General features: G+C 44.6%; 2 protein-coding genes across 11 annotated transcripts in view; both read left to right on the top strand.

The window, feature by feature from the left end:
• Positions 1 to 1,563: 1,563 nt before the first annotated feature.
• On the top strand, positions 1,564 to 5,787 carry A4GNT (alpha-1,4-N-acetylglucosaminyltransferase). The gene is made up of 2 exons (XM_007170340.3): positions 1,564 to 1,974; positions 5,173 to 5,787. Exons 1-2 carry the CDS (start codon positions 1,564 to 1,566, stop codon positions 5,785 to 5,787), a joined length of 1,026 nt encoding a protein of 341 aa, XP_007170402.1.
• Positions 5,788 to 13,366: 7,579 nt separating this feature from the next.
• The window catches only part of DZIP1L (DAZ interacting zinc finger protein 1 like), a 46,556-nt gene continuing 34,397 nt past the window's right edge, over positions 13,367 to 25,525 (top strand). For 5 of the 10 annotated variants that reach the window (XM_057545689.1, XM_057545690.1, XM_057545693.1 and 2 more), the window contains exons 1-2: positions 15,007 to 15,023; positions 16,323 to 16,401. In XM_057545689.1, coding sequence (XP_057401672.1) covers positions 16,387 to 16,401 — 15 coding nt within the window. In that variant the 5' untranslated portion in view covers positions 15,007 to 15,023; positions 16,323 to 16,386. Of the gene's footprint in view, positions 13,768 to 13,805; positions 14,053 to 14,408; positions 14,471 to 15,006; positions 15,024 to 16,322; positions 16,402 to 25,525 lie in introns of those variants that run through there. The other 5 variants (XM_057545694.1, XM_007170347.2, XM_007170341.3 and 2 more) reach the window with 5 other exon arrangements.

The following is a 25,525-nucleotide window of genomic DNA, read 5'->3' as shown; positions in this document are numbered from 1 at the left end:
TAACTGTGTAATCTTGGCAAGTTATTTAATCTTCAGTTTGCTTCTTCTTAGTTCTATTAGTTTTTTGGTAAGTTATCTTGGGTTTTCTAGGTAGGCAATCATATTTTCTACAACTAGTGATATTTTTGTCTCTTCCTAATATTCATAGTAGAAATTATTTTCTCTTGTTTCACTGCATTGGTTAGACTTAGCAGAATGGCGGTGAAAGTAACAGTGATAATGGACATCCATGTCATATTCCTGGTCTTAATGGGGATATTTCAAATGCTTCACATTAAGGATGATCATTGTTATATGTTCTGGTAGACATTGTCAGCTTAAGAAAGTTTCCTTGTGCTTTTTAAAAAGCGTGAATGGATGTCAAATTTTAGCATGCTGTTGTTAGCATCTACTGAGCCAAAATGATCATACAGCTTTTCTTCTTTAATCTGTGGAAATAATGCATTTCATTAATAGTTTTCCTATTAATTCATTATTTTCCTATTGCAAATCATCCTTACATTCCTCAAATAAAACCTAGTCAATGCATCTTTCTTTTTAACATTGCTGGATTTGAGTTGATCATATTTTATTTAGAATTTAAAAAATCAAAACTTATAATTATTAGAGAAATGCAAATCAAAACCACAATGACATATCACCTTTCATCTGTCAGAATGGCTAGCATCAAAAAGTCTACAAATAACAAATGTTGGCGAGGAGGTAGAGAATAGGGAACCCTCATACACTGTTGGTGGGAATGTAAGCCACTGTGGAAAACAGTATGGAGGTTCCTGAAAAAATTAAAAATATAACAGAAGTACCATATGATCCAGCAATTCCACTCCTTGGTATATAACCAAAGAAAACAAAAACACTAATTTGAAAAGATACATGTACCCCAATGTACATAGCAGCACTATTTACAACAGGCAAGATATGGAAGCAACCCAAGTGTCCATCAAAAGATGAATGGATAAAGAAGATGTGATATATACATATGTATATACAATGGAATTATTACTCAGCCACAAAAATAATGAAATTCTGCCATTTGCAGCAACGTGGATGGACCTAGAGAATATTATACTTACTAAAATAAGTCAGACAGAGAAAGATAAACACTGTATGATATCGCTTACATGGGGAATGTAAAAAATCATACAAATGAACACACATGCAACACCATAACAGACTCAAAGGTAGAGAAAACAAACTAGTGGTGACCAAAGGGGAGAGCGAAGGGGCCAGGGGGCAAACAGGGGTAGGGGATTAAGAAATATGAACTATACTAGGTATAAAATTGATAAGCAACAAGGATATATTGTTTAGCAAGGGAATTATAGCCATTATTTTGTAATAACTTGTAATGAAATATGATCTGTAAAAATACTGAATCACTATGCTATACACCTGAGAGTAATCTGATATTATAAATCAACTATACTTCAATTAAAAAAATCTAAGCTTGAAAGTGATAATCAGGTATCATCTTCTTGTGTGCTATCTTTATCAGGTTTTGTGACTATAATTTTTAATTAATAGTGTTGATTTTAGGGAGCAGGACAGGAGAGAGGGGTGGACATGCTGATGAAGCTTCAGCTCGCCCTGCTGGTCATCCTGCTGCTTGCCTGTGGCTTCCTCTACCAGTTCACCCTGAAGTCCAGCTGCCTCTTCCCCCACCTGCCTCCCTACAAGTTCCAGCAGGGGCTGGAAGCCCTCCTGGGCCACGGGCGCAGCATCGTGTTCCTAGAGACCTCAGAGAGAACGGAGCTATCCCCGCTGGTCTCCTGTGCTGTGGAGTCGGCGGCCAAGGTCTACCCTGAGCAGCCTGTGCTGTTACTTATGAAAGGGCTCAACAGTTCCATGCAGCTGCCCCCAAACTCCACTTCCCCAGCCCTTTCCCTCCTATTAGCAATAGACAATGTTTTCCTCTTCCCTTTGGATATGAAAAGCCTGTTTGAAGACACACCGTTGTTTTCGTGGTACACTCAAGTAAGTGTTCAGAGAATCTCAGAATGTCGGTGTCGAGAAGGACCATAGAAAATGGGTCCAATCTAGCCATTTTACAGATGGGTACACTGAGGGTAAGGCTAGATTGTCAGAGATAGGCTAGAACCCAGATCTTTCGACTCTTGCCTGGTCTTCGACTCTTGCCTGGTCTTCATTCTACGGTGTTGAGTCCTGATTCAAGGAAACAGAAGAGATTTGATTTAGGCTTATCTTTACCCTGCTGCCTTTTGCTTTCACCTTATTTCTTAGGATTTCTTGAGACTATTCTTAACTGAATGAGTTTCTACATCTTTTCTAGGTGTATAGACCATTCATTTTTCACTGACAGTTTTAAACCCATCTATGTTAAACTTTTTTGCACCTAAGGGGGGAAATTAGGCAATATTTAACTTGAAAATGATGTAAATAGAAAATTCATGAAAGATCAGGTGTGTGCTGCTGTACGAGATTGGGTTACATTGAGATATGATCAAGAAACTCCTGGGGCTCTTAGGAATTTTGTAATTTTGTGTGAAGCTCCCTCTACCTTTCCCTTTAAAGGACACTTGTGGTGGCATTTAGGGCCCACGATAATCCAGGATAATCTCCTCAGCTCAAGATCCTTAATTTTTTTTTTTTTTTTTGGCCGCACTGTGTGGCATGTGGAATCTTAGTTCCCCGACCAGGGATCGAACCCACGCCCCCTGCGGTGGAAGCGCGGACCTCCAGGAAAGTCCCAAGATCCTTAATTTAATCACATTGGCAAAGACCCTTTTCCTATAGGAGGTAATATTTACAGGTTTCAGGAATTAGGACCACTGAGTGGCTGTTATTCAGCCTACTACAATATTTGTATAAAAAGAGAGAAAACTCCTGTTCCACCCTCTCTCATTCACCTGGGGACTGAGTGGGCTGTCCTGGGTGGGGGACACACTTGCACCTTGGAGGAGTCGGGCTGTGGCATCTTCTGCCCCAGTTAGGCTACAATAGGATAGCTGGTGGCCAGCTGTTAGGATGACCTAGCGTGCCATCACCTGCTGGTGACCACTGGATTTGCTGCACTGATTTGGGCAACTGTAGCCCTTGAAGATGCCCAGGGATGAGTACTGAGGGGGTGGGGAGGGAATGAGCAAACAGAATCCTAATCCCCTTTCTGGTGCTAACCTCCGGGGGAGCCTTGTGTTTTACGTTGATGTTAGTCCAATGCCCACGTCAAGGTAGGCTTCCTTCCTTCTCTGCGGCTTTTGATACCTGGGTCTGTTCACTAATAATCACCAATTTACCAAATAATCAACTTTACTTATTTTTACTGAAAGTAAGTGGGTCTCTGGAGTCAGACTGCCTGGGTTAAAATCTAACCTCTGCCTCTCTTACCTTGCATGAATGACTGAACTTCTTGGTCTTTCCTTTTAATTTTTCACTTGAAAAATAGGACTAATAATAGTACCTATTTTTGAGGATTTGTGTAGATTATAAGAGATCAGAACAGTTATTGATAAATTTGTTTTTGAATTTTTGAATTATATTTATTTTTTTACACAGCAGGTTCTTATCAGTTATCCATTTTAGTGTATACATGTCAATCCCAATCTCCCAATTCATCACACCACCACAGTTATTGATAAATTTTAGCTATTATTATTCATGAGGTTTTCAGCAATTGTATGCAATATAATGATGTTAATAGCTCAGGTGAAGATTTCTGCAAAGTCTTAGCGGACTTGCTTTCGTTTGGCTTTATAGTAGAATTTAAAAAAATGTTTCTTTTGTCAAAAGCCAAGGGTCATTGTTTAATCTCTTAATCAACATATTTAAATTCAGAAAAATCTACTGTGTTTTCTGTATTCAAAATTTTAGCATTCCATTTGGGAACACTGGTATTTATAATGGTTTATTTTTATTCGTTTCAAAGTCAATTTCTGTTTTGTTCACATTTCAGCATTTTCAGTTATCCTTGACTCCTCTGTCTCCAGCTCCATATCCAATCCATCAGCACATCCTGACCGGCTTTATCTTTACCGTGTGCCCAGAATCTGACCACTTCTCTCATCTCCTTTATCGTCACCCTGGTCTAAACCACCATCATCTCCTGCCTGGATTATTTCAACAGCTTCCTAACTTGCCTCTTTGCTTCTGCCCTTGCCCCCTGCCCCCATCTATTTTCCACACTGCACCCAGTGTGACCCTTTTTAGACTAATTCAGATCACATCACTCCTTTCTTTCAAACCTTCCAAATCATTTCAGTCTTTACCCCAGCCTACGGGATCCTCCCTCACTCCCGCCCCTGCCCCCGCTCTGATCTGGTTTCCTACCCTTCTCCCTTCACTACTCTGCACTGCTGTTTTCCTGTTCCTGTACATAGTGAGCGTGCTCCTGCCCCAGGGCCCTTGCACTTGCTGTTTCCTCTACCTAGAGCCCTCTTCTCGGAGATACCAGCATGGTTCATCCACCCACTTCATCCAACGTTCTGCTCGAACCCAAGATAAGATAATGCTCCATCCTGCCCCCTTCATAGCCCCCTCGCCTGACTTTTTTTCCTTCATAGTCCATATGAACACCCAACATATGATATATTTATTTGTTTGTTGTCTATCTCCTGCCAGTAAAGATTTTTATTTGTTTGTTCGCTGCTGTATCCTTAGCAGCTTAGAGCTTGGTGAATAGCAAGTAGGCCTTCAATGAATATTATTAAAGGAATTTATTAGTGAATGAAGGCGTGGATGCATTTTAAGATTCTTTTACCAATTTCTCAAAGAGCATAGATATTAATCTATCTTATATTTTCATATTTGTTTATTTTTCTTTATCAGTTCTCAGCACTTTTAGGACTTACAAAAAATTCTTTCTTCACAGTTTCATATTTGTGGTTAATTTCCATCCTGCTGAAAGTGACTCATACAGTTCATTGTGAAATCCCTTCTGGGTTTCATCTTTCTACTGCTTTTTTCAAAAAACAATTTCATGATATCTTTAAAAGCTGCTAAAACCTTCCCATTGATACTGATTGCTGTACACTTTTCACTTAAAGGCAACTTTTTTGGGTGGAGGTAATTTTGGTAAATTTGCAATATTGGGCTTTTGGCAAATAGATTTTTGGGAAGTTGGCTTGCTTCCTCGTCAGCTACCCTGTGCCTGGCCTCCTGCTGTGACACCCCTCCCTCTTCCCCTGCCTGGGGGCTAATTTGCACCTGCTCCTGCAGGTCAACAGCAGCGCAGAGAGATACTGGCTCCATGTCAGTTCAGATGCATCCCGCCTGGCCTTCATCTGGAAGTACGGCGGTGTCTACATGGACACTGATGTCATCTCCATCAGACCCATCCCCGAGGACAACTTTCTGGCTGCACAGACATCTCAGTTCTCCAGTAATGGGGTGTTTGGATTCCTCCCCCACCACCCTCTCCTGTGGCAGTGCATGGAAAACTTTGTGGAAAATTACAATCCAGATATTTGGGGCCACCAGGGTCCCCAATTGATGACGAGGATTTTGAGAGTGTGGTGCAAACTCAGAGACTTCCAGGAGGTGAGCGACCTCAAGTGTTTAAACTTCTCCTTCTTACACCCCCAAAGATTTTACCCCATCTCCTTTCTAGAGTGGAGACGCTACTATGAAGCCTGGGACACAGAGCCGAGCTTCAACGACTCCTACGCGCTGCATCTGTGGAACCATATGAACCAGGAAGGGAGGGCTGTGGTCAGAGGAAGCAACACACTGGTGGAAAATCTCTACCATAAGCACTGTCCCAAGACTTACAGGGACCTGCTTCAAGGTCCAGAGGGCTCGGTGACTGGGGAGCAGGGCCCAGGTAACAAATAGAGCCAATGCTGGGTCTTTGGTGCTACACTGTGGAACTGGCCACTTCCTGGAGTGCCAGGCTTTCACCTGATGTCCACTTCCCCTAGGCGTGCGGAGGCTCACCCACATATCAGTTACAGTTACAATTTTCCACATCATTCCACCAAAAAACTATTAGAACTAATAAAGGAATTCAGTAAAGTGACAGTCAATACACAAAAAACAGCTGCATTTCTAACCACTAATAATGAACCATCAGAAAGAAAAAGAAAACAATCCTATTGACATCTGCATCAAAAAGAACAAAACACCTAGGAATAAGTTTAACCAAGGATGTGAAAGGCCTGCACATTGAAAACTTTAGGACATTGATGAAGAAATTGAAGAAGATACAAGGAAATAGAAAGATATCACACACTCATGGGTTGGAAGGATGGATATTGTTAAAATGTCCATTCTACCCAGAGCAATGTACACACTGAAAGCAATCCCTACCAAAATTCCAATGGCATATTTCTCAGAAATACAGCAAAGGATCCTAATCTTTGCGTGGAACAACAAAGGACCAGGAATAGCTAAAGAGATTCTCAGAAAGGAGAACGGGCTGGTGGCATCTTGCTCCCTGACCTCAAACAATATTACAAAGCTACAGTAACCAAAACAGTTGTGTGGTCCTGGCACAAAAACAGACACACAGACCAGAGGAACAGAACAGAGAGCCCAGAAATAAATCTACACGGGTGTGATCAGTTTATTTATGACAAAAGGGCCACGAACATACAACAGGGAAAGGGCAGTCCCCTCAATAAACAGCACCAGGAAAACTGGACACCACACACCAAAGAACCACACTGGACACAGTCTACACTGCACACAACAGGGACTAAAACCCCACAGTTTTCCACATCAAGACCTTTCTCTCCTGGGTCCTCTGAAGAGTGATCCCCCCAGCCCCCAGCAGTCAGTCGCACACAGGAAGTCTCTCCCCACTTTTCCTCACTTCTCTTCACTTTTTCCTCACCTTTTTCTCCCAGTGGGACCTCCCTGGGAGTGTCCTGAGAAAACTGTGCTCCTGTCCGCATGGATGCAGCCTGGTGTTGTCCTCAAGCTGAAACCCCAGCGGGTTCTAAGGAGACTGAGCACTGACAGCAACGTTGCTGCTCCTGTCCGGAAGCCAAAGTCCTAGAGGTGCCCGAGGAGGTGGAGCTCCTGGTAGCTGAGCGAGGATGACACTCTCCCGGGTCATAGAGGCGGGCTCAGCGCCCCCTGCTGGCAGGGGGGAAAGTGCAGGTCGCGCATGTCAGTAAGAGTGGGCTTTCTGTGTCTATAATAGAAAAATCCCAAAGACCATTGACGTAGAAGTATAGAAGTTCATTTCTCTCTCACGTAAAAGTAGTCTGAAGGCAGGCAGATCAGAGTGGGTATGGTCACTGCAGTCATCAGGGACCTTAGGCTTCTTCCATCTTTCTGTTTGCCATCCTGCCCATAGTCCATATGGCAGCTTGATCTCCAGCCCATCATTTCTGCATTTCAGGCAGCAGGATGAAGGAAAGAGGAAAGGTGCACTTCCCTTATCTTATGAAGACTTCCTGCGAGTACCATATAACACTTCCCCTTACATCTCATTGATCAGAATGTAGCTGCAGGAGAGGCTGGGACATTCAAGGAGGAAGAGAAAATGGGTGTTAGGATAGGCAGCTAACGGTTTTGCTACATGTTATATTTACTTCTGTAAGATTAATTACACGATCTGTTAGAGAATTGGCTGGGGAAAAAAAAGACTTGATTTCTAGTCCTGAATTTGATATTCATTAAAACATTCAGTCAGTAATATTAATTGAGTCCCTTCTGTGTGCCAAGCACTGATTTAGATGCTGAAGATGCTGCTGGATCAAGCAGACAAGGCCCTGTCTAAATCAGCTTGGGCTGCAATAACAAAGTACTATAGACCGGGTGGCTTATAAACAACAACAATTTCTTTGTCACAGCTCTGGAGGCTGGAAGTCCCAGATCAGGTTGCCAGCATGGTTGGGTTCTAGTGAGGATCCACTTCTGAGTGGCAGATGGCACACTTCTTGTTGAATCTTCATATGGTGGAAAGGGGCAAGGGAGCTCTCTGGGGTCCCTTTTATAGGGGAACTAATCCCATTCATGAGGGTTCCACCTTCATGTCCTAAACCTCCCAAAGGCCCCACTTCCTAATATCATCACTTTGGGGGTAGGATTTCAACATATGAATTTGGGGGGACACAAACATTCAGTCCATTGCAGGTCCCTAGTACTTACATCTTAATGACTGCCCACATCCCCCCCGGGATAGTGTCCTCTGCTCCCCAGGGTGTCTGCTATTCCCTACTCTACCCCAGTTGGCTTATAATAGCAAATTACAAATTCACATTTTAAAAACTGCTGGCCCTTCTACAGTCACATAAAAGTTTACCTCCTCTTTCTAGGAGGTATGAGAATTAATATTTCTTCTACAAATACTCATCAACCAAGATTTTCTAGAACTTTCTTTTTGGTAGTTGCTTTAACAGAAACATAAGTTTATATTTTTCTCCATGTATAAAATTAGGATGCTTTTTCAAATGACATCCACCCATCCCCTTTCATTCTGATATTTCCCCCTTTGAGAATCACTGTTCTGACTGTCTTATTAAAAAATACCCACAAGTCATGTCTCCTGCCCCAGCTTTATTTATTCCCAGCTACTTGCTCTGGATTCTTAGGTCCAGCCTGACACCAGAGTGAGACTTTGAGGCCTGCTGCTACTCCCCATGGCTGCCCTCTGACCTGTGTCCCCAGAACCCCTGCTGGGTTTCAGCTCACCTGAGTGTCTCCACAGGTGAGGCTTCCTAGGGCTAGCCCTCTGAGGGAGGAGCAGGGTCACACACGCTGGATCTAATTTCCACATCTGGAGAATGCATGACAAATGGTCCTCCAACTAACATTCCCAGTCCCTAGGGTTTGGAAGGGTTTAATTAGAAATATTTTCAATATTTCAAAAATATATGAGCTGTTTTATGATGGGACCAAATAGGTCAACCTGAATGTCACATTTCTTTATGCTGGGCTGTGATTGTATGAATTCACTGTGGCAATATTGATAATTTGACATTTGTAGGGAGTTTTACCTGGCAGCAAAATGTTTTTGTTTAATAAAATGTGGGGAATAAATTAATAATGTATTACTTAATAAATGCAGTTTGTTAAGTAGAAAAGAATATTTCAAAACTTGGTGGTGATGGGAAAAAATGCATAGGTTAAAACGTATATGATTAAAAAAAGTAAGCACTAGAGATGTAATGTACAACATGATGACTATAGCTAACACTGCTGTGTGATATATAGGACAGTTGTTAAGAGAATAAATCCTAGGAGTTCTCATCACAAGGAGAAATATTTATTCCTTTTTCTCTTTCTTTTTACTGTATCCGTATGAGAATATGGATGTTAGCTGAATCTACTGTGGTTGTCATTTCTCAATATATGTAAATCATGCTGTATACCTTAAACTTATACAGTGATGTATGACAATCATTTCTCAATAAAGCTGGAAAGAAAACATGGTGGTGAGGGGGGTATTGGGCAAAGTAAAATGAGTAGTGAATGGTAAGAAGGTTGGGATTCCAGATGATCCTGGATTCCTTCTGGCCTTCGGTGAGTCTAAGCCACACGTTTACATCATGATACATTTTGAAAATAGGCCATGCTGGTGTTTTCCCCTATGTTAATTTTCTTCCAAATCTGACACTCGTTCTTAGAATTTCAAACAGTAAGATTGTACGGAGGAAAAGGTGAAAGTCTCTCCTGTACCACTGTCAAGTTTGGTATGTCTCTCACTTTTCTCCGCATATATATCCATGCTATTTGTAAAAAGTCTTGGCCATAGGCTTCCAAGTAGCCCCCACTATCGCCTCATCTGCCCTAGTTCTTCCCTGCCAGGACCCCCATAATGCAGCAACTAAAGGGTGAAGATGGGGACTTCCCTGGCAGTCCAGTGGTTACAACTCCACACTCCCAATGCAGGGGGCACGGGTTTGATCCCTGGCTGGGGAAGATCCTGCATGCCACACAGCCAAAAAAAAAAGAATATGTTAAAGCGTGAAGACCGGCCCCAGCGTGCTAGTGCTTATGTCAGCTTAGTGGTTAAATATTTTGAATATCACCCCTGAATTTCTCATTTGTATAGTTTAAAAAAACATAAATGGATTAATATAATACATATTATTATGTCAGTTGTTTGTAATTTAACAATACATTTGTCTTGGACACCTTTCTTTCATTAACATACCAAGATATATTCTTCGTAAGGGCTGCAGAGTGTTTCACTGTAGGATATATCATTATCTATTTACTTAAACCCCAGTTGGTGAACATTTAAATTGATTCTAATTTTAATCGTACAAGAAATACTGTAGTCCTGATTACCACATTTTGGGGACTTTAAATTGTGATATGTGCTGCAAAATTGTTTTTAAAAAGCCTGTTTGAAATCGCTCATTTTCCCAACCTTCACCAGTGCCAAAATGCTACTTAATTTTAGCCAATATTATTGTTTAAAAATGTCTCTAATTGTTATGTTACTTTTGGTGAGGTTGAGTGTTTCACATGTTGAATTGGTATATTTTCGTGTTCTGTGACTTGCCTAATCTTTTGTTCACTTTTCTATGGGATTGTTTTTCTATTTCTTAGTGACTTAACTAGTCTTTGTATATCAAGGGCACAAACATTTTACTATTTTGTCGCAATTTGTGCAGTCTGTCTCAGCCCTCCCCACCTAGTGTTTGTTTCAAGACTCAGAGCGTGGGTCCTGGTTAAAATGACCCTGCATTCTCATTTTGCAAAAGAGGAGGAAAGAGGTCTTTTTATAAGTGCACAGACGTCCTTCAAAGTGATCTTTTTCAGGGAATGGGTTAGAGTGTAAGCTCTGCCTAGGGAAGAGGTTCCCCCTCAGTTCCAGTTGATTCTTGACATGTGAGAATGCGGGCCTTTTGTTGCTAGATTCTCAGAGTTTTCAAGAAGAAACCAGCAAACCAGGTTTTTATGTAAAATGCCCTTCTAACTATACGCCTGTCTGCCTATCTATACATCAATACTGTGAAAACTCAACAATACACCTTTGACCTAAAATCACCTCCAGGACCATTAGTGGCCAGCGTCCCAGCACTGAGAGACCTGTTCCCTACACCTCATATGCCCTTTAGGAAAGTGGGATCTGGAACAGGAGCTGACTTCCAAGGTGTGATGCCAGCAGTTGACAGCAGAGGGCACTACAACTATGGGCTCCCTAGAGTGTAAAGTAGACCCTCATTTAGTAGACACGTCCCACTGTTTCCTGACACATCCCTAAGTGTAAGAAGGAGATCAGTTGTGATGGTGTCTGTGCTGGTCAGAGGGCTGGTATCTGGCACTGGCCTGAGAAAGAGGTGAGGGGCTACATGGCAAAATGGAAACCACAGGTATGGAGAACCCACCATTCTGTCCGTCCAATAGTTATGGCTCAGCTGCTCAGGGTGACAGGAATGTCCCCGGGAGTAGCCCACTAGGGCCAGTCTCCTTTGGCTTGTTCCTGTGTCTTGGATGATACACCTGTTCCCACTCGTGCCACCTAATCTTGTGTGTTGTGGCACAGGTGGCACAGCAGAAGGTGACGGCTTCCTAGTGCTAAGTGATCTAGTCCTCTATAAACTCTTGGTTTCCTCAGGTCTTAGAACAGAGCCTGGCACGTAGTAGGCACTCAGTAACTCTTGGCTGTATTAAATGTCAAACTGTGGCCCAGTAAAGGGAGGGTGTGCGGGTTCCACGCATGCGAGGTCTGGGTCAGCTGAAGAAGGAGTCTAAAGACTTTTGCTTTTGGCATTACCGAGAAGGTGGATCTGGGTGCATGTCAAGTTCACTTGCTCACAACAGCCCTGCAAAAGATGGCACCCATTTCCACATGGGGAAATTGAGGCTGGTGGGAATGACACATGCGTGCACGCACGCACGCACACACACACACACACACACGTGCACAGAGCTACTTTCTGTATACTTCAGGGAAGCGAGTTGAGAAGCAAATGCTCGCAATCCTGACACTTGACTGAACTTGGGAGGACACACCCATGACTGCCAGGACCTGGGCTGAGATGTTTTTAACTAAGTTGGTTCTCATAATGACCTGCTAGGTAGAGTTTATTTTCCCCATTTTACAGAGAGGGTAAGTGACTTCCCAGGGTTACACCGCCTGGGAAGGTGGAATTTAAATGCGTCTTTGACTCCACAGCCTGGATTCTTCTCTGCCCTCTTGCAGGAAGTCCTGGAGGGAAAGGGGTGCCCCGACCAGGAGAGCAGAGGAGGAACAAGACTCCCCATCAGAGCTGTTGGCTGACAGTCATCCCTACTTGGGCCTGGCCCCTGTCCACCCACTTTTTTTTTTTTTTTTACATTTAAAAAATTGTGGTAAAATATACATTCCATAAAGTTTACAGTTTTAACCATTTTCAAGTGTACCATTCAATGGCATTGAGTACATTCACATTGTTGTGCAACAAGCACCACCATCCACCTCTAGAACTTCTTCATTATCCCTGACTGAAAATCTGTACCCATTAGACAATAATTTCCATTCCCTCCTCCCCCCCAGCCCTGTCAACCACCATTCTACTTTCTGTCTCTATGAACCTGACTATACTAGGTACGCTGCATAAGTGGAATCATATATGTCCTTTTGTGTCTGGCTTATTTCATTTAGCATAACATTTTCAAGGTTGATTCATATTGTAGCATGTGTCAGAATTTCATTCCTTTTTAAGGGCTGAAATATATACGTATGTATATAATATATATATAATATTTTGTTTATCCATTCATCTGTCAATGGACACTTGGGTTGTTTCCAACTTTTGGCTATCATGAATAATGCTGTTATGAACGTGTGTGTACAGATACCTGTCTGAGTCTCTGCTTTTAATTCTTTTGTGTATATACCCAGAAGTGGAATTGCTGGATCATATGGTAATTCCATGTTTAATTTTTTGAGGAGCCACTATTCTCTTTTCCACAGTGGCTGTACCGTTTTACATTCTCACAGCAGTGCATAAGGGTTCCAATTTCTTCACATTCTTGCCAACGCTTGTTCCCATGCAATTTTGTTTTGAATACCCCATGACACAGCTTGGCAGATTAAGGCTGCGGTGGGAGGAAGGCTTAAGGAAAAAAAGAATTCCCAGAAATCTGAGTCTCAGTAAAGCAACAGATGGTTATAGGAAGGGGTCAGAGACTGTTATCCACAAAGAAAGAGTTCTTTGGCTCTGGGTTTCCCAGCTGGATCCACAAGGCTGGCCAGAAGGTTGGGAGTTCGGGGGGAAAGTGGTTGCCATCTGAACAGACCTGGGATTTACTCAAAGGACCAGCATGGGTTCGGATCAGAAAACAAGACGGTCCCTTTAGTTTAGGACGGGTGGGGCAGGGCTGTCTGCCCAGGAGGCTACAACTGCCCCCAGCTTTCAGCAGGCCGGTCTGTGTAGACGGTAAGACGTACGGGAAGACGTCCCCGCCTCTCAGCAAGGCCAGGGAGCCACTCACTAGGATCCCGGATTTTCCTGACGGATTAAACATGGCATTCCCTCCTTCCCGCTTCAGTAACAGGCCTAAAAATAGCTCGTCCCAGAGGGGCTAGGGAGAGGCTCCGCCCCTCTTTGGGGTGGGGTGGGGCGGCTGTCGCGGGAGCGGGAGGCATCAGAGACCCCGGGCCTCCAGCTGCTGGCGCCAAAGGTTCTCTGTGTCCCCGGTCCCGCAGGTTGGCAGCACTGGGTGGCCGGGAGGCTCTGTCACGCGCCCTCGAGAGTCCGCGCTACTCGGGGCCGAGGAAGCAGCCCAGGCCGGCGCTGCGGCGAGGATTCCGGGAACGGCCTCGGTCCGGGGCGGTGGAGCGAGTCGGGAGGCTGGGCCGGGGCGGCGGAGCGGAGCCGCCAGCTCGCGACCTCTGCCCGCCCCCCAGGCTCCGGGGACCCCCAGGTGAGCCGCGCCGCGTGGGAGAGCTATGCCAGGAATGCAGCCCGGGAGGGGCGCGGCTGGGGAGCGTCGTGCAGTCCGAGTGACCGGAGCCACGGGCCGCAGGGGGTTCAACAGCAGCGGCTCGGGCGCCCTGCGGGGTCCAGGCGGGGAGCTGCGCCTCGGGACCCGCGGCCTCCCGCCTGGCCGGCTCCGGACCGAGGTACCCGGAGGGGAGCAAGAATGACTGAACCCGCAGGACTGGCCTTCGCTGGGAGGACGGCCTCGGATTTTCAGTTTTTGAAAAAAGTAAAATGATTGGGGGCGGGGGTGGGGTTGCTGCTTTGCGTTCTGTAGGAAAAGGGGGATCTTTTAGCAATGAGATGAGTTATTGAGAAAAACAGATTAGCATCTCTGGTTCCTCTGCCTTGCACTCCGAGGCTGGAGCGTAGCAGGAGGCAGCCACCGTATTTTCCTTTCGAGGTGGCTGCGGATAAAAGGCCGGGGGAACTTGCTGGGTACGGGACAAGGGTCCAGAAGGTGGGTCAGAGGAGGGGTCTGGGGGGCCTGGGCAGGGTTACCCAGGCCTGTTCCTTAAGGCCCAGGGCCGGCCTGCCTGCCCCTGCACGGTCTCTTGAAATGTGGTATCTAACAGGACTTTGAAGAGAGGCCTGATGAGTGTGAGGTGCTCTGACTGTGGCCTCCTACACTTCTGTCCACAGACAAGGTGGGTGGTCTCTCTCCTTTGTCACAGCCCCTCACACCTGCCCCTAGAGCTGAGGACTGGCCAGTGAGAACAGCCCCACCTAGAGTAGGCCGGTTCTCCAGTCAAGCGGCTGATAAGCGGTCTTCTGTCTGTCTCTGTCAGCACCAACGCTCTGGAGACCTCTCCCTCACGTAGGAATCTTTTTGGATACCATCCAACTTGATAAAATGGTCGCATGAAGTTACATGCTTCAGGTTGGGCACAGAAACCTGAACTCACTTGTGCGGCATACCTGGGTTCTGCCAGGGAGCTGGAATTTGGTCCAAAGGCTTGTTGCTCAACTGACACTGACAGGAGGAGGGAAGGGGACAACTTGGTGGGCTGTTCTGAAGCTCCCTGTGGGCCCCTTGCAGGGAGGGCCAGTCCTGGTCAACAGGGTTAACCGCTTGCTGTGCCGTCTGTCACTAGGCCTCCTACCTCTAGGGAGGATTTTGTGGGGTCTGATGTCCCAGGCTCCGAAGCTGGAGAAACTCTACCAAGAAGCAATGCCTTCTCCATGGGAAAGAAAACACCAGTATGTTCTAAACTGCTATTCTTTTAGGTGTGAAAACTAGTGTTGGTTTTTCACAATTTTGCACCTGGGAAGATAGGTCTTATCAGTATGTAGTCGTCTCTAAAATACTTTGAAGAGACGTCAGTCAAATCCCTACCTCCCATTTTTATTTTAAAGAAAATCCTTTTGTGGCAAAAACTTAAAATGGGCTTTTGACCAAACCAAGGACATCATCTCTTAAAAATATCTCCAAAGTTTCTAGGGAGGAAATGGGAGACCTGGTGTAAGGGAGAGCTGTGAGCCTGGTGGAGTGGATCTCTCTCTTGCTACTTTATGGGTAAGAAAGAGTGGAAAGGGGGACTCCTTTCTTTTGAAAACAGCAGAAACAGAGAACAAAGTAGAACAAGGTCTGTAACGGTAGTGCTTCAGGAGAGCTCCTGGGTCACTCTTGTCTCTGTTGGGGTCTCTAGTGCTCCCTTGCCTACGGTGTGTGCACGGCCTGTTTGCAAACTGTGCGAGGGTTTCCTTGGCAGCCAGAACAATTAGCACTAATGGCACGCCTGAGCTCCTGGGACGGCACTGCTGAAGTTAGCTGGGAGTCAGGGCAGGCTTGTAAATGATTGCCTGGCAGCTGCCTTGGAAGCTTGACTCCTCCAAGTGCTCCTCGTGGCTTGGCAGCATTCTTGAGGAAGCAGAACAGACAGCAAGGTGGCAGCGGTGGTGGTGTAGTCTATCTGTTAATTTATGTTAAAAAATCAGCCAGAATTTTGTTTAAAAAAATCAGCTCTTTGGTCATTTTTGTGGATGTTCTCTTTGACAGATTATAGGTGGGCAGGTTTCAGAAGAATTGTAACGTTTCCAGGAGTTGTTTCACTGTGGAATGGCTGCCTGTGAGGTAGTGAGCATCCCATCACTGGGAGTGTGCAAAGCTAGGTGGTAGACAGGCTTGCTTTCTTGGCTGTGGGATTGCCCCAGGTAGAAACTGTCTCTTCAATAATGAAGTGAGTTTGGAATGCTAGCGTAAATATTCTTTTGGGTTCCACTAATTCATGACAATGGTCTAGGATTGGGAAGTTCCTGGGACCCATCAAAACATCTAGAGATGGTTACTAGTTCTAGATTTCCTAATGAAGGCGAGTCATTTTATTTATTTATTTTTAATTTTTTTTGTTTTAACTGCGCCATGCGGCTTGTGGGATCTTAGTTCCCCAGTCAGGGATTGAACCCGCGCCCCCTGCAGTGGAAGCACAGAGTCTTAACCACTGGTCTGCCAGGGAAGTCGCACAGTGAGTCATTTTTGCCTTGTGTTTCTATTCCCAGATGTGGGAAAAGAAGTCTGCTGATAATTCAGTCTGCAGAAAGTACGGCGTGCCTGCCCTCTGGGATGTGTGGTTTCCAGGTAACCAGCAGCATTCTCATTTGGCTTTGTCTTCTGCGCATCCCAACCAGGACCCAAGCTGTGGAGCTGAGTTGTGTTTGGCTAAGTTCTGCCAGGATACAGGGAGACTTTAGGGTCTCCAGCACAGACCCTGTTGTGATTTGCTGTAAACTCTTTCAGTCCTTGCAGTTTGGTCAAGAAATCTCAGGTATTGTAATTTACAAAATGGGAAAGGATTTTTGTATTATCATCATCATCATTGGGAGGTAGTTTGGCATAATTCAGAAGTTTTGGAGTCAGAACTTGATTTGGATCTTGGCTTCCTTACTTAGTAACTGAAGGACTTGGGGCAGGTCCCTTAGCTTCTCTGAGCCTCAGTTTCTACATCTATCAGATGAGGCAAATCATAGCTACATACAAGGTTGTATGATGGCTAGAAATAGAAATATTAAAGGCTGGCACAGTGCCTGGTGCACAGATACTTAATAAATGATAGCTGCTATCATCCTCATCATCTTCAGATTCCCACAGTTCAGGGTATATGCCCAGCAGTGGGATTGCTGAGTCATATGGTAGCTCTATTTTTAGTTTTTTAAGGAACCTCATACTGTTCTCCATAGTGGCTGTACCAGTTTACATTCCCACGAACAGTGCAAAAGGGTTCCAAAAGGGAACCCTCCACACCCTTTCTAGCATTTATTGTTTGTAGATTTTTTGATGATGGCCATTCTGACCGGTGTGAGGTGATACCTCATTGTAGTTTTGATTTGCATTTCTCTAATAATTAGTGATGTTGAGCATCTTTTCATGTGCCTCTTGGCCATCTGTATGTCTTCTTTGGTGAAATGTCTATTTGGGTCTTCCACCTATTTTTTAATTGGGTTGTTTGTTTTTTTGATATTGAGCTCCATGAGCTGTTTGTATATTTTGGAGATTAATCCTTTGTCCGTTGCTTCATTTGCAAATATTTTCTACTATTCTGAGGGTTGTCTTTTCATCTTGTTTATGGTTTCCTTTGCTGTTTTAAGTTTTAAGTTTAATTAGGTCCCATTATTTTTTAAGTTTTAAGTTTAATTAGGTCCCATTATTTTCATTACTCTAGGAGATGGGTCAAAAAAGATCTTACTGTGGTTTTTGTCAGAGAGTGTATCCCATTGTTCATTGCAGCACTATTTACAATAGCCAGGACATAGAAACAACCTAAATGTCCAACGATAGATGAATGGATAAAGAAGATATGGTACATATGTACGATTACAATGGAATATTACTCAGCCATAAAAAGGAATGAAATTGGGTCATTTGTAGAGATGTGGATGGACCTAGAGTCTGTCATACAGAGTGAAGTGAGCCAGAAAGAGAAAAACAAATATCGTATATTAACACATATATATGGAATCTAGAAAGATGGTACAGATGAACCTATTTGTAGGGCAGGAATAGAGATGTAGACGTAGAGAATGGACACGTGGACACGGGGGGGAAAGGGGAGGGTGGGACGAATTGGGAGATTAGGTTTGACATAAATGCACTACCATATGTAAAATAGATAGCTAGTGGGAACCTGCTGTATAGCACAGGGAACTCGGTGCTCTGTGATGACCTAGATGGGTGGTTTGGGGGGTGGGAGGGAGGGAGGTCCAAGAGGGAGGGGATATAGGTATACATATAGCTGATTCACTTCATTGTACAGCAGAAACTATCACAACATTGTAAAGGAATTTTACTCCAATTAAAAAAAAATTCCCACAGTTCTGCTCACTATTTGATGTCAGAACCCTAGGACTTCTGAGAATTGGACTCTTGGGGTCCTAGTGACAAAAATGGGTGATACTTTTGGGATTTAGTAAAAACTCAGGAACTCAGATCCCTGATTCAGAATTCTGTATAACTGGGAGTGGGGCTGCCACCTTGGGTATTTACAGACTGTGCTCAGAGTGTAAACATGAGAGTTTATGGGCTGCTCAGGAAGCCAGCTAGCACACTGCTGCCACCTCTTGACAGTCAGTGTGGGACACTCGCTGATGAACCTGCGCCCACCACAAGGGCTCCTGCCCTCTAAGCTTTCATTAGCGGCCTGGAGGATTCGGCTATGGACACAGATGGTCAACAAATCAAGCATTTTACTAAGTCTAAACGGCGTTCCTCTCCAAGGAGTACAACTTAAGTGCCCCTAAGTCCATTCTTACTCTTTATCCTAATTCTTGTTGGTCCATAGCCTCAGTTCCCCAAGACCCCGAGAATATAGAATCTTGAAGCAGATATTCTAAGATTTTGACAATTCCATTCAGGTCAATAGCAATCTGGGCTGTGGGTAATACGCTAAGGGCTGGAATCCAACAGATGTGAATAAGCCATGGTCTCAGCCCCTGTGGAGCTCACAGCTGGGGATGTGGTGGGACAGGGGTCGGGGCAGAAAGGAGACAGAAATGTCCTGTATGGCCCCTCCTTGGGGCTCCCTGTCCTAGCTCCTTCCCTGGCACTTAACGCTCTGGGGGGTAATTTGGTGTATTTTTCTGACTTTCTGGAGAACAAAATCTGGAGCCAGACCCCGACACTTAACTAGTCGTGTGAATGTGGGAAAGTCATTTGCCCTCTTTGTTCACCTTGAAATTTCTTCATCTGTCCACTGGGTTGTTGTGGGAATCAAATGGGATAATTCATGCAAAGTCTTATAACTGTGTGTGAAGCACACAGTTCCAGAAGTGTTCACTATTTTTATTAACAATGACAGGGGGAACGTCCCTGGTGGCGCAGTGCATAAACATCTGCCTGCCAATGCAGGGGACATGGGTTTGAGCCCTGGTCTGGGAAGATCCCACATGCCGCGGAGCAACTAAGCCCATGTGCCACAACTACTGAGCCTGCGCTCTAGAGCCCGCAAGCCACAACTACTGAGCCGGTGCGCCACAACTAATGAAGCCCACGCACCTAGAGCCTGTGTTCCACAACAAGAGAAGCCACCGCAATGAGAAGCCTGCGCGCCGCAACGAAGAGTAGCCCCTGCTCGCCGCAGCTAGAGAAAGCCCGCACACAGCAACGAAGACCCAATGCAGCCAAAAACAAACAAACAAACAAACAAACAAAAATAATGGCTGGGACTGTTGCCTGGGTCACCATCCATCCCAAGGGCCAGTCACGGTGCCTGGCACTTAGTAGGGGCTCAGGAGCCATTTGTTGGTGGGATGGGTGAATGAATGTTGCACAGCCACCCAGCACAGACCAGAGTGTGGTGAGGGCGACCAAAGGAGTGTACGCTCTGTGCTCTGGGAACCCAGGGGAGAGGCCAGGGATTCTGCCTGTGGGCCTGGGAGGTATTTATGGTAGCAATCATGTCTGAGCAAGGCCTTGAGCATGAGTTCACCTGCAGGAGAGGCAGAAGGAAGTGGCGGAGGGCCGTCTATCCCAAGAGGCAGCATGGCATAGTGGCTCAGAGCGCAACTCTGTAACCAGGCTGCGTGGGTTGGATCCTGCTTCCTGCACCTGGGACAAGCTTCTTCACTTCTTTGTGGCTTAGATAATAATAGTACCTCCTTGAAGGGTTGTTGTGAGGATTACATGAGTTATTCTTTATAAAGCATTTAAAAACAGTGCCTATGAATAAATAGCCCATAGATATGAAAGTATGGACAGCAAGTAAATGGTAGGTGGGAGATGCAGCTAGAAAGGTAGTTTGGAAACAGTTCATAGAGGTCTTTGACTATCTTATTTTTTATTGAATTATATTTGACTTACAATATTATATTAGTTTCAGGTATATAACATAGTGCTTCAATATTTTTATGCATTACAGAATGATCACCACAATAAGTCTAGTTACCGTCTGTCACCATACAAAGTTATTACAATATTATTGACTATATTCCTTATGCTGTACATGACATCCCAGTGACTTATTTGATAACTAAAAGTCTGTACCTCTTAATCTCCCTCACCTATTGCACTCATCCCTCTGCCCCCTCCCCTTTGGCACTCACCAGTTTGTTCTCTGTATCTATGAGTCTGTTTCTGTTTTGTTATGTTTGTTCATTTGTTTTGTCTCTTAGATTCCACATGTAAGTGAAATCATACAGTATTTGTCTTTCTCTGATTTATTTCACCTAGCATAATACCCTCCATGTCCATCGATGTTGTCGCAAATGGCAAGATTTCATTCTTTTTTATGGCTGAGTAATTATCTATCTATCTATCTATATCTTCTTTATCCATTCATCTGTTGATGGACACTTAGGTTGCTTCCATATGTTGGCTATTGTAAGTAATGCTGCAACGAACATAGGGCTGCATTTATGTTTTTGAATTAGTGCTTTTGTTTTCTTCAGAAAAATACCCAGAAGTGGAATTTCTGGATTGTATGGTAGTTCTATGTTTAATTTTTTGAGGACCCTCCATACTGTTTTCCATAAAGCTGTACTAATTTACAATCCCACCAACAGTGCATGAGGGCTCACTTTTCTCCACATCCTCCAACACTTGTTATTTCTTGTCTTTTTGATCATAGCCATTCTGGCAGGTGTGAGGTGATATCTCCCTGTGGTTTTGATTTGCATTTCCCTGATGATGAGTGATGTTGAACATCTTTTCACGTTGTGCCACTCCCTTCTGGCCTGCAAAGTTCTGCTGAAAAGTCAGGCCATAGTTTTAGGGGAGTTCCCTGTACACAACTAGTTGCTTTTCTCTTGCTGCATTTAAGATTCTCTCGTTATCTTGAGTTTTTGCTGTTTTTAATTATAATGTGTCTTGGTATGGAACTCTTTGGGTTCATCTTGTTTGGGACTCTCTGTGCTTCCTAGACCTGGATGTCTGTTTTCTTTTCCAGGTTAGGGAAATTTTCAGCTATTATTTCTCCAGTTAAGTTCTCTTTCCCTTTGTCTCTCTTCTCCTTCTGGGACTCCTATATTGTGAATGTTAGTACACTTGATCTTGTCCAAGAGGTCTCTTAGACGGTCCTCGTTTTTTAAAATTATTTTTTAGTTTTCACCTTGGGTGATTTCCACTACTCTGTCTTCCAGTTCATTGATCCATTCCTCTGTATCATCTAATCTACTGTTGATTCCCTTCTAGTGTGTTTTTTATTTCAGTTATTGTATTCTTCAGATCTGTTTGGTTCTTCTCTATATTTTCTAACTCTTTGTTAAACTTCTTACTGGGTTCATCCATTCTTCTCCTGAGTTTGTGGAGCATCTTTATGATCATGACCTTGAACTCTTTATTGGGTAGATTGCTTATCTCCACTCATTTCTTTTGGAGTTTCGTCTTGTTCCTTCCTTTGAAACATAGTTCTCTGTCTCCTCATTTTGTCTAATTCCCTGTGTTTATTTCTATGTATTAGGTAGGTCAGTTTTGTTTCTAGATCTTGGAGAAGTGGCCTTAGGTAGGAAACGTCCTATGGAGCCGAGTACCACACTCCCCTCTGGTCCCCAGGGCTATATGCTCCATGGGTGCCAGCCATGTGGGCTGAGTGGGCCCTTCCGTGTGGCTGGGCTGGCTGCTGTGAGTGTGCTGGTAGGCGTGGCTGGCCCTGCCTCGTGTGGTGGCTGCCAGCCCCCCCGGTGATCGGGGTTGAGTCCTGGGGCAGCTGGCTGTGGGGGCCAGAGGGGCCCAGGGCTGGTGCCAGCTCTCCTATATGCAAGCCTTGCTGGCCTTCAGAGCCAGGTGTTCTGGGAACTCATCTTCACAGTGCAGGACCCCCTGGGCTGGGGGGCCCTGAGGTGGGGCTCAGACCCCTCCCTCCTTGGGGAGAACCTCCGCAGTTGTAATTATCCTCTTGTTTGTGGGTCGCTCACCGAGGGGTGTGGGTCTTGACTAATTTGCGTCCCCACTCCCTTTACCCATCTTGTGGTTCCTTCTTTATATCTTTAGTTGGGGAAAACCTTTTCTGCTAGTCTCCAGGTCATTCTTATAGATAGCCAGTCTGTAAATACTTGTAATTTTAGCGTGTCTGTGGGAGGAGGTGAGCTAGGGTCTTCCTACTTCACCACGTTGGCCATACTTGCTTGAATATCTACTTAGTGAATTTGGAATTAGCCCACGAGGAACACAGAACATCACTTCCCATATGGCTGAAGCTCAGTGGTGCTGCCCCTTGTAAACAGGGCACGCACTTCCCATTTTGCCACAGTCCTTAATGCTCCCTATCCCAACACTCCCTACCGCAGTGGTTCTGAAGCAGTTAGTCTGCAGATCTGCATTTCTAACGAGTGTCCAGTTGACGCTGATGCTGCTGGTCAGTGATTACACTTTGAGAACCACTGCCCACGTGTATCTCGGACACTCAGATCGGGAATCAGTTGCCACTTATCATCAAGCTTGTATTTGGTTTCTCTTACACCTGGCATGTTTCCTACATTTAATAGTACCTTCCTGGTCCTGGTGGAATTTAGATTTGCAATTTCTGGTATAATCAGTATTGGAAGGCTAAGTCTGAAGGTCCCAAGAGACAGGCCTGTGAGAAGGAGATTTGGGAGTGGCTGAGGCTCAGCCTGTAGCAGGCCTGTGGTAGCTGAAGCTGTGGGTACGTGTGAGCTCATCCCCAGGGAGAGTGTGCAGGGAGAGATGGGTGATGGGTGAACAGCAGACTGTCACAGGGGCACTGGCACACCCTGCCTTAAAGGAAGGGTGCAAGGATAGTAGGCTCTTCCTTGTTCAAGGAAGAGGCTGGAAGGGACATTCGAAGAGGTGGGAGGAGAGCTGAGAGAGTGGCTGGTGGAACATTCTTGGCCTTATTATGAGAGAGGGGACTGTGGGCAAACATCTGAGGCCAAAGCTTAAATGTTAAATAGTTAAACAGCGAGTTCTCAGGTGAGCTCCTGGTCTGTGGGAGATCAGGAAGCAGGTGTCCTGTTACCCTGGCCCACAGCACACCTGGTAACATGCTGGTGCTCCAAAGCACAGCTTGTTGTGGCAATTGTCTCTGAGGCTCCGGTGACACAGAGCTTGCAGCTGAGCATGGTGAGTGTCATGTCACCTGCCTCCTTTTTAAAAAATAATGTGACATATTAAGAGGAATGTGCTGGTCTTCTCCTCATGGCCGTGGTGGGGATGCTCGTGCTGGATGGTTTTGTTTCTGGAGTATGTGTTGGGGAGGAGTATCTGAGAAAGGGAAACATTGGAGCTGAAACGGAAAAGGTGGGTCCGTGGCATCCTGTGGCAGCTTCAAGACCAGGCTAAGGGGTTTGCACTTGGTACTGGGGCAGCAAGGAGCCATGCTAAGCTGCCGAGGAGGGGGCTGGGGGGCAGGTGTGTGATTAATGCATCTCGGTGGCCCCAGTGCCTGGCACCGGGCCTGGCCAAGCTAGGCATGTTCTAAAGGAGCGGGGGAGGGGGTGAGTGAATGAATGAATGAGTTCGATGGGTAAGGTTTGTTGATCTGATCCAAGCAAAGTTTTAGGACAAATAGCCTCAAGAATCGATGTTGGATGGTTCAAAGTCCACAAGCTTTGGAGCCAGATGCACCTCCAGCTGTACTTCAACTCTGGCCTCCCTACCTGGGGAAGACACTTAACCTTTCCAGACATCAGTTTCCTTGTTTGTAAAGTGAGGATAGTTCTACCTGTTGGTAGGTTTGCATTTAGAGTGTGCGTCTGGCTTGGAGGCTGGCACTCCCCGCACTGCGGCCGGTTTTCTTACCGAGCGCCCTCCCCTTGCCTCTCCTCCAGTCCCCAGAGCACCCCAGGGCAGGTGGGGGCAGGCTTGTCACCTCCCACTGCTGCCTTTCCCAGATGAAGACAGGCTCAGGGCGCTCAGGGGCCTTTCCTGGAGGCCTTCCCCTCTTTGCAAACCGAGCCTGACTGTTTCTTCAAGGCCTTTCAGCTTCCTGAGGTCAATGACCTTTTTCTTCTCTGACTTTCTACTGTACTTGAAAGTGTAAATCACATGATCTAGAAAGAACTTGATTGAATAGGGTCACATGTATTTCCTGTTCAGTCAGAGTCTAAGTTCTTTAAGGGCAGAAATTGTATATTTTTCTTTAAGAAATTATAAAAGTAATAGGTGATGACGCAAAGAACTGAATAGTATAGAGAGGTGGTGAGTGGAAAATAAAAGTCCTCTAATCTCCGTTCCTACTTCCCAGATATAACCATTGCTAACAGCTTGTTTATTATTCTAGAAATAGTCTATGCTTATTAAAAAATATAGATAATGAACCATATTTAGGGATAATAAATCAGTATACTTAATTATGATTATATATGAATAACAAATATGAATCATTCATATATGTGTATGTGTTATATATATATCATTATCATCATTGGTCTATGTAAGACCTATCTGTCTATCTATCCATCTCCTACCCATGCACCATCTGTCTATTTTATTTATTTATCCCCATTTCACATTCCCATTTCCCTCCTGCCTCATAGGCAACATTCTAATGTGAGATATATATATTTATGCATATGTGTATATATAATACATATACACATACATATGTGAGATATACATATCTCCTTTATTTTTGCTAATTATTATTAAATGTCATATTAATATATTATTTAAACAGAAATGGATATATATGTATATGTATATATATAGTCATTATTCCATATCAATCAGTACATAAAAAACTGCCTTATTCTTATCAATAGCTGCATAGTATTTCATCGTATACAGATACCATTCATATCCCCACTGTACTTTGTACTTTGCTTTCTTGTACTTTTCTTGTAACTTGCTATTACAAATAATACTACAATGACAATTTTTGCACAAGCACCTTTGCACACTTGTATGAGTTTATCTGTAGAACAGATTGTAATTCTTAGTACTGGAATGTTCATTTTAAATTCCGGTTGCTACTGTCAAGTTACTCCCCAAAGAGAACAATTTCTTTGTCCAACAAGAGAGTGGTGAGTAGAATCTGAGTCATTTAACAACAAATTGGAGCTGTTTTCTAAACCATGAGGTTTGAAACAGACCATCGTGGACTGAGCACAATCTCTGTGCAGAGACACGGCTGCTCTCTTGAGCGCCACCCCGTGGCAGGGGCAGACATCATTTCGCTCACATCCCACTAGAGAGAACACAGTCATACTGATCACACCTTACAGCTGGGGAAACTGGGAACTGTAGCGCACCCCTCCATTAAGTGTTGCAATTACAGAAGGAGAGCCACTTAATGTCCACCACTCTGCCTCCCGTG

This window comes from Balaenoptera acutorostrata, chromosome 4, assembly GCF_949987535.1.
Source record: "Balaenoptera acutorostrata chromosome 4, mBalAcu1.1, whole genome shotgun sequence".
In the NCBI taxonomy this organism is placed as follows: domain Eukaryota; kingdom Metazoa; phylum Chordata; class Mammalia; order Artiodactyla; family Balaenopteridae; genus Balaenoptera; species Balaenoptera acutorostrata.
This window is presented reverse-complemented; position numbering and strand designations above follow the sequence as displayed.

Excerpts from the sequence above, each read along its gene's own strand:
- A4GNT (XM_007170340.3), top strand. The coding sequence starts at position 1,564 with ATGCTGATGAAGCTTCAGCTCGCCCTGCTGGTCATCCTGCTGCTTGCC. Across the intron at positions 1,975-5,172 it reads TGTTTTCGTGGTACACTCAA|GTCAACAGCAGCGCAGAGAG; the intron begins GTAAGTGTTCAG and ends CTGCTCCTGCAG.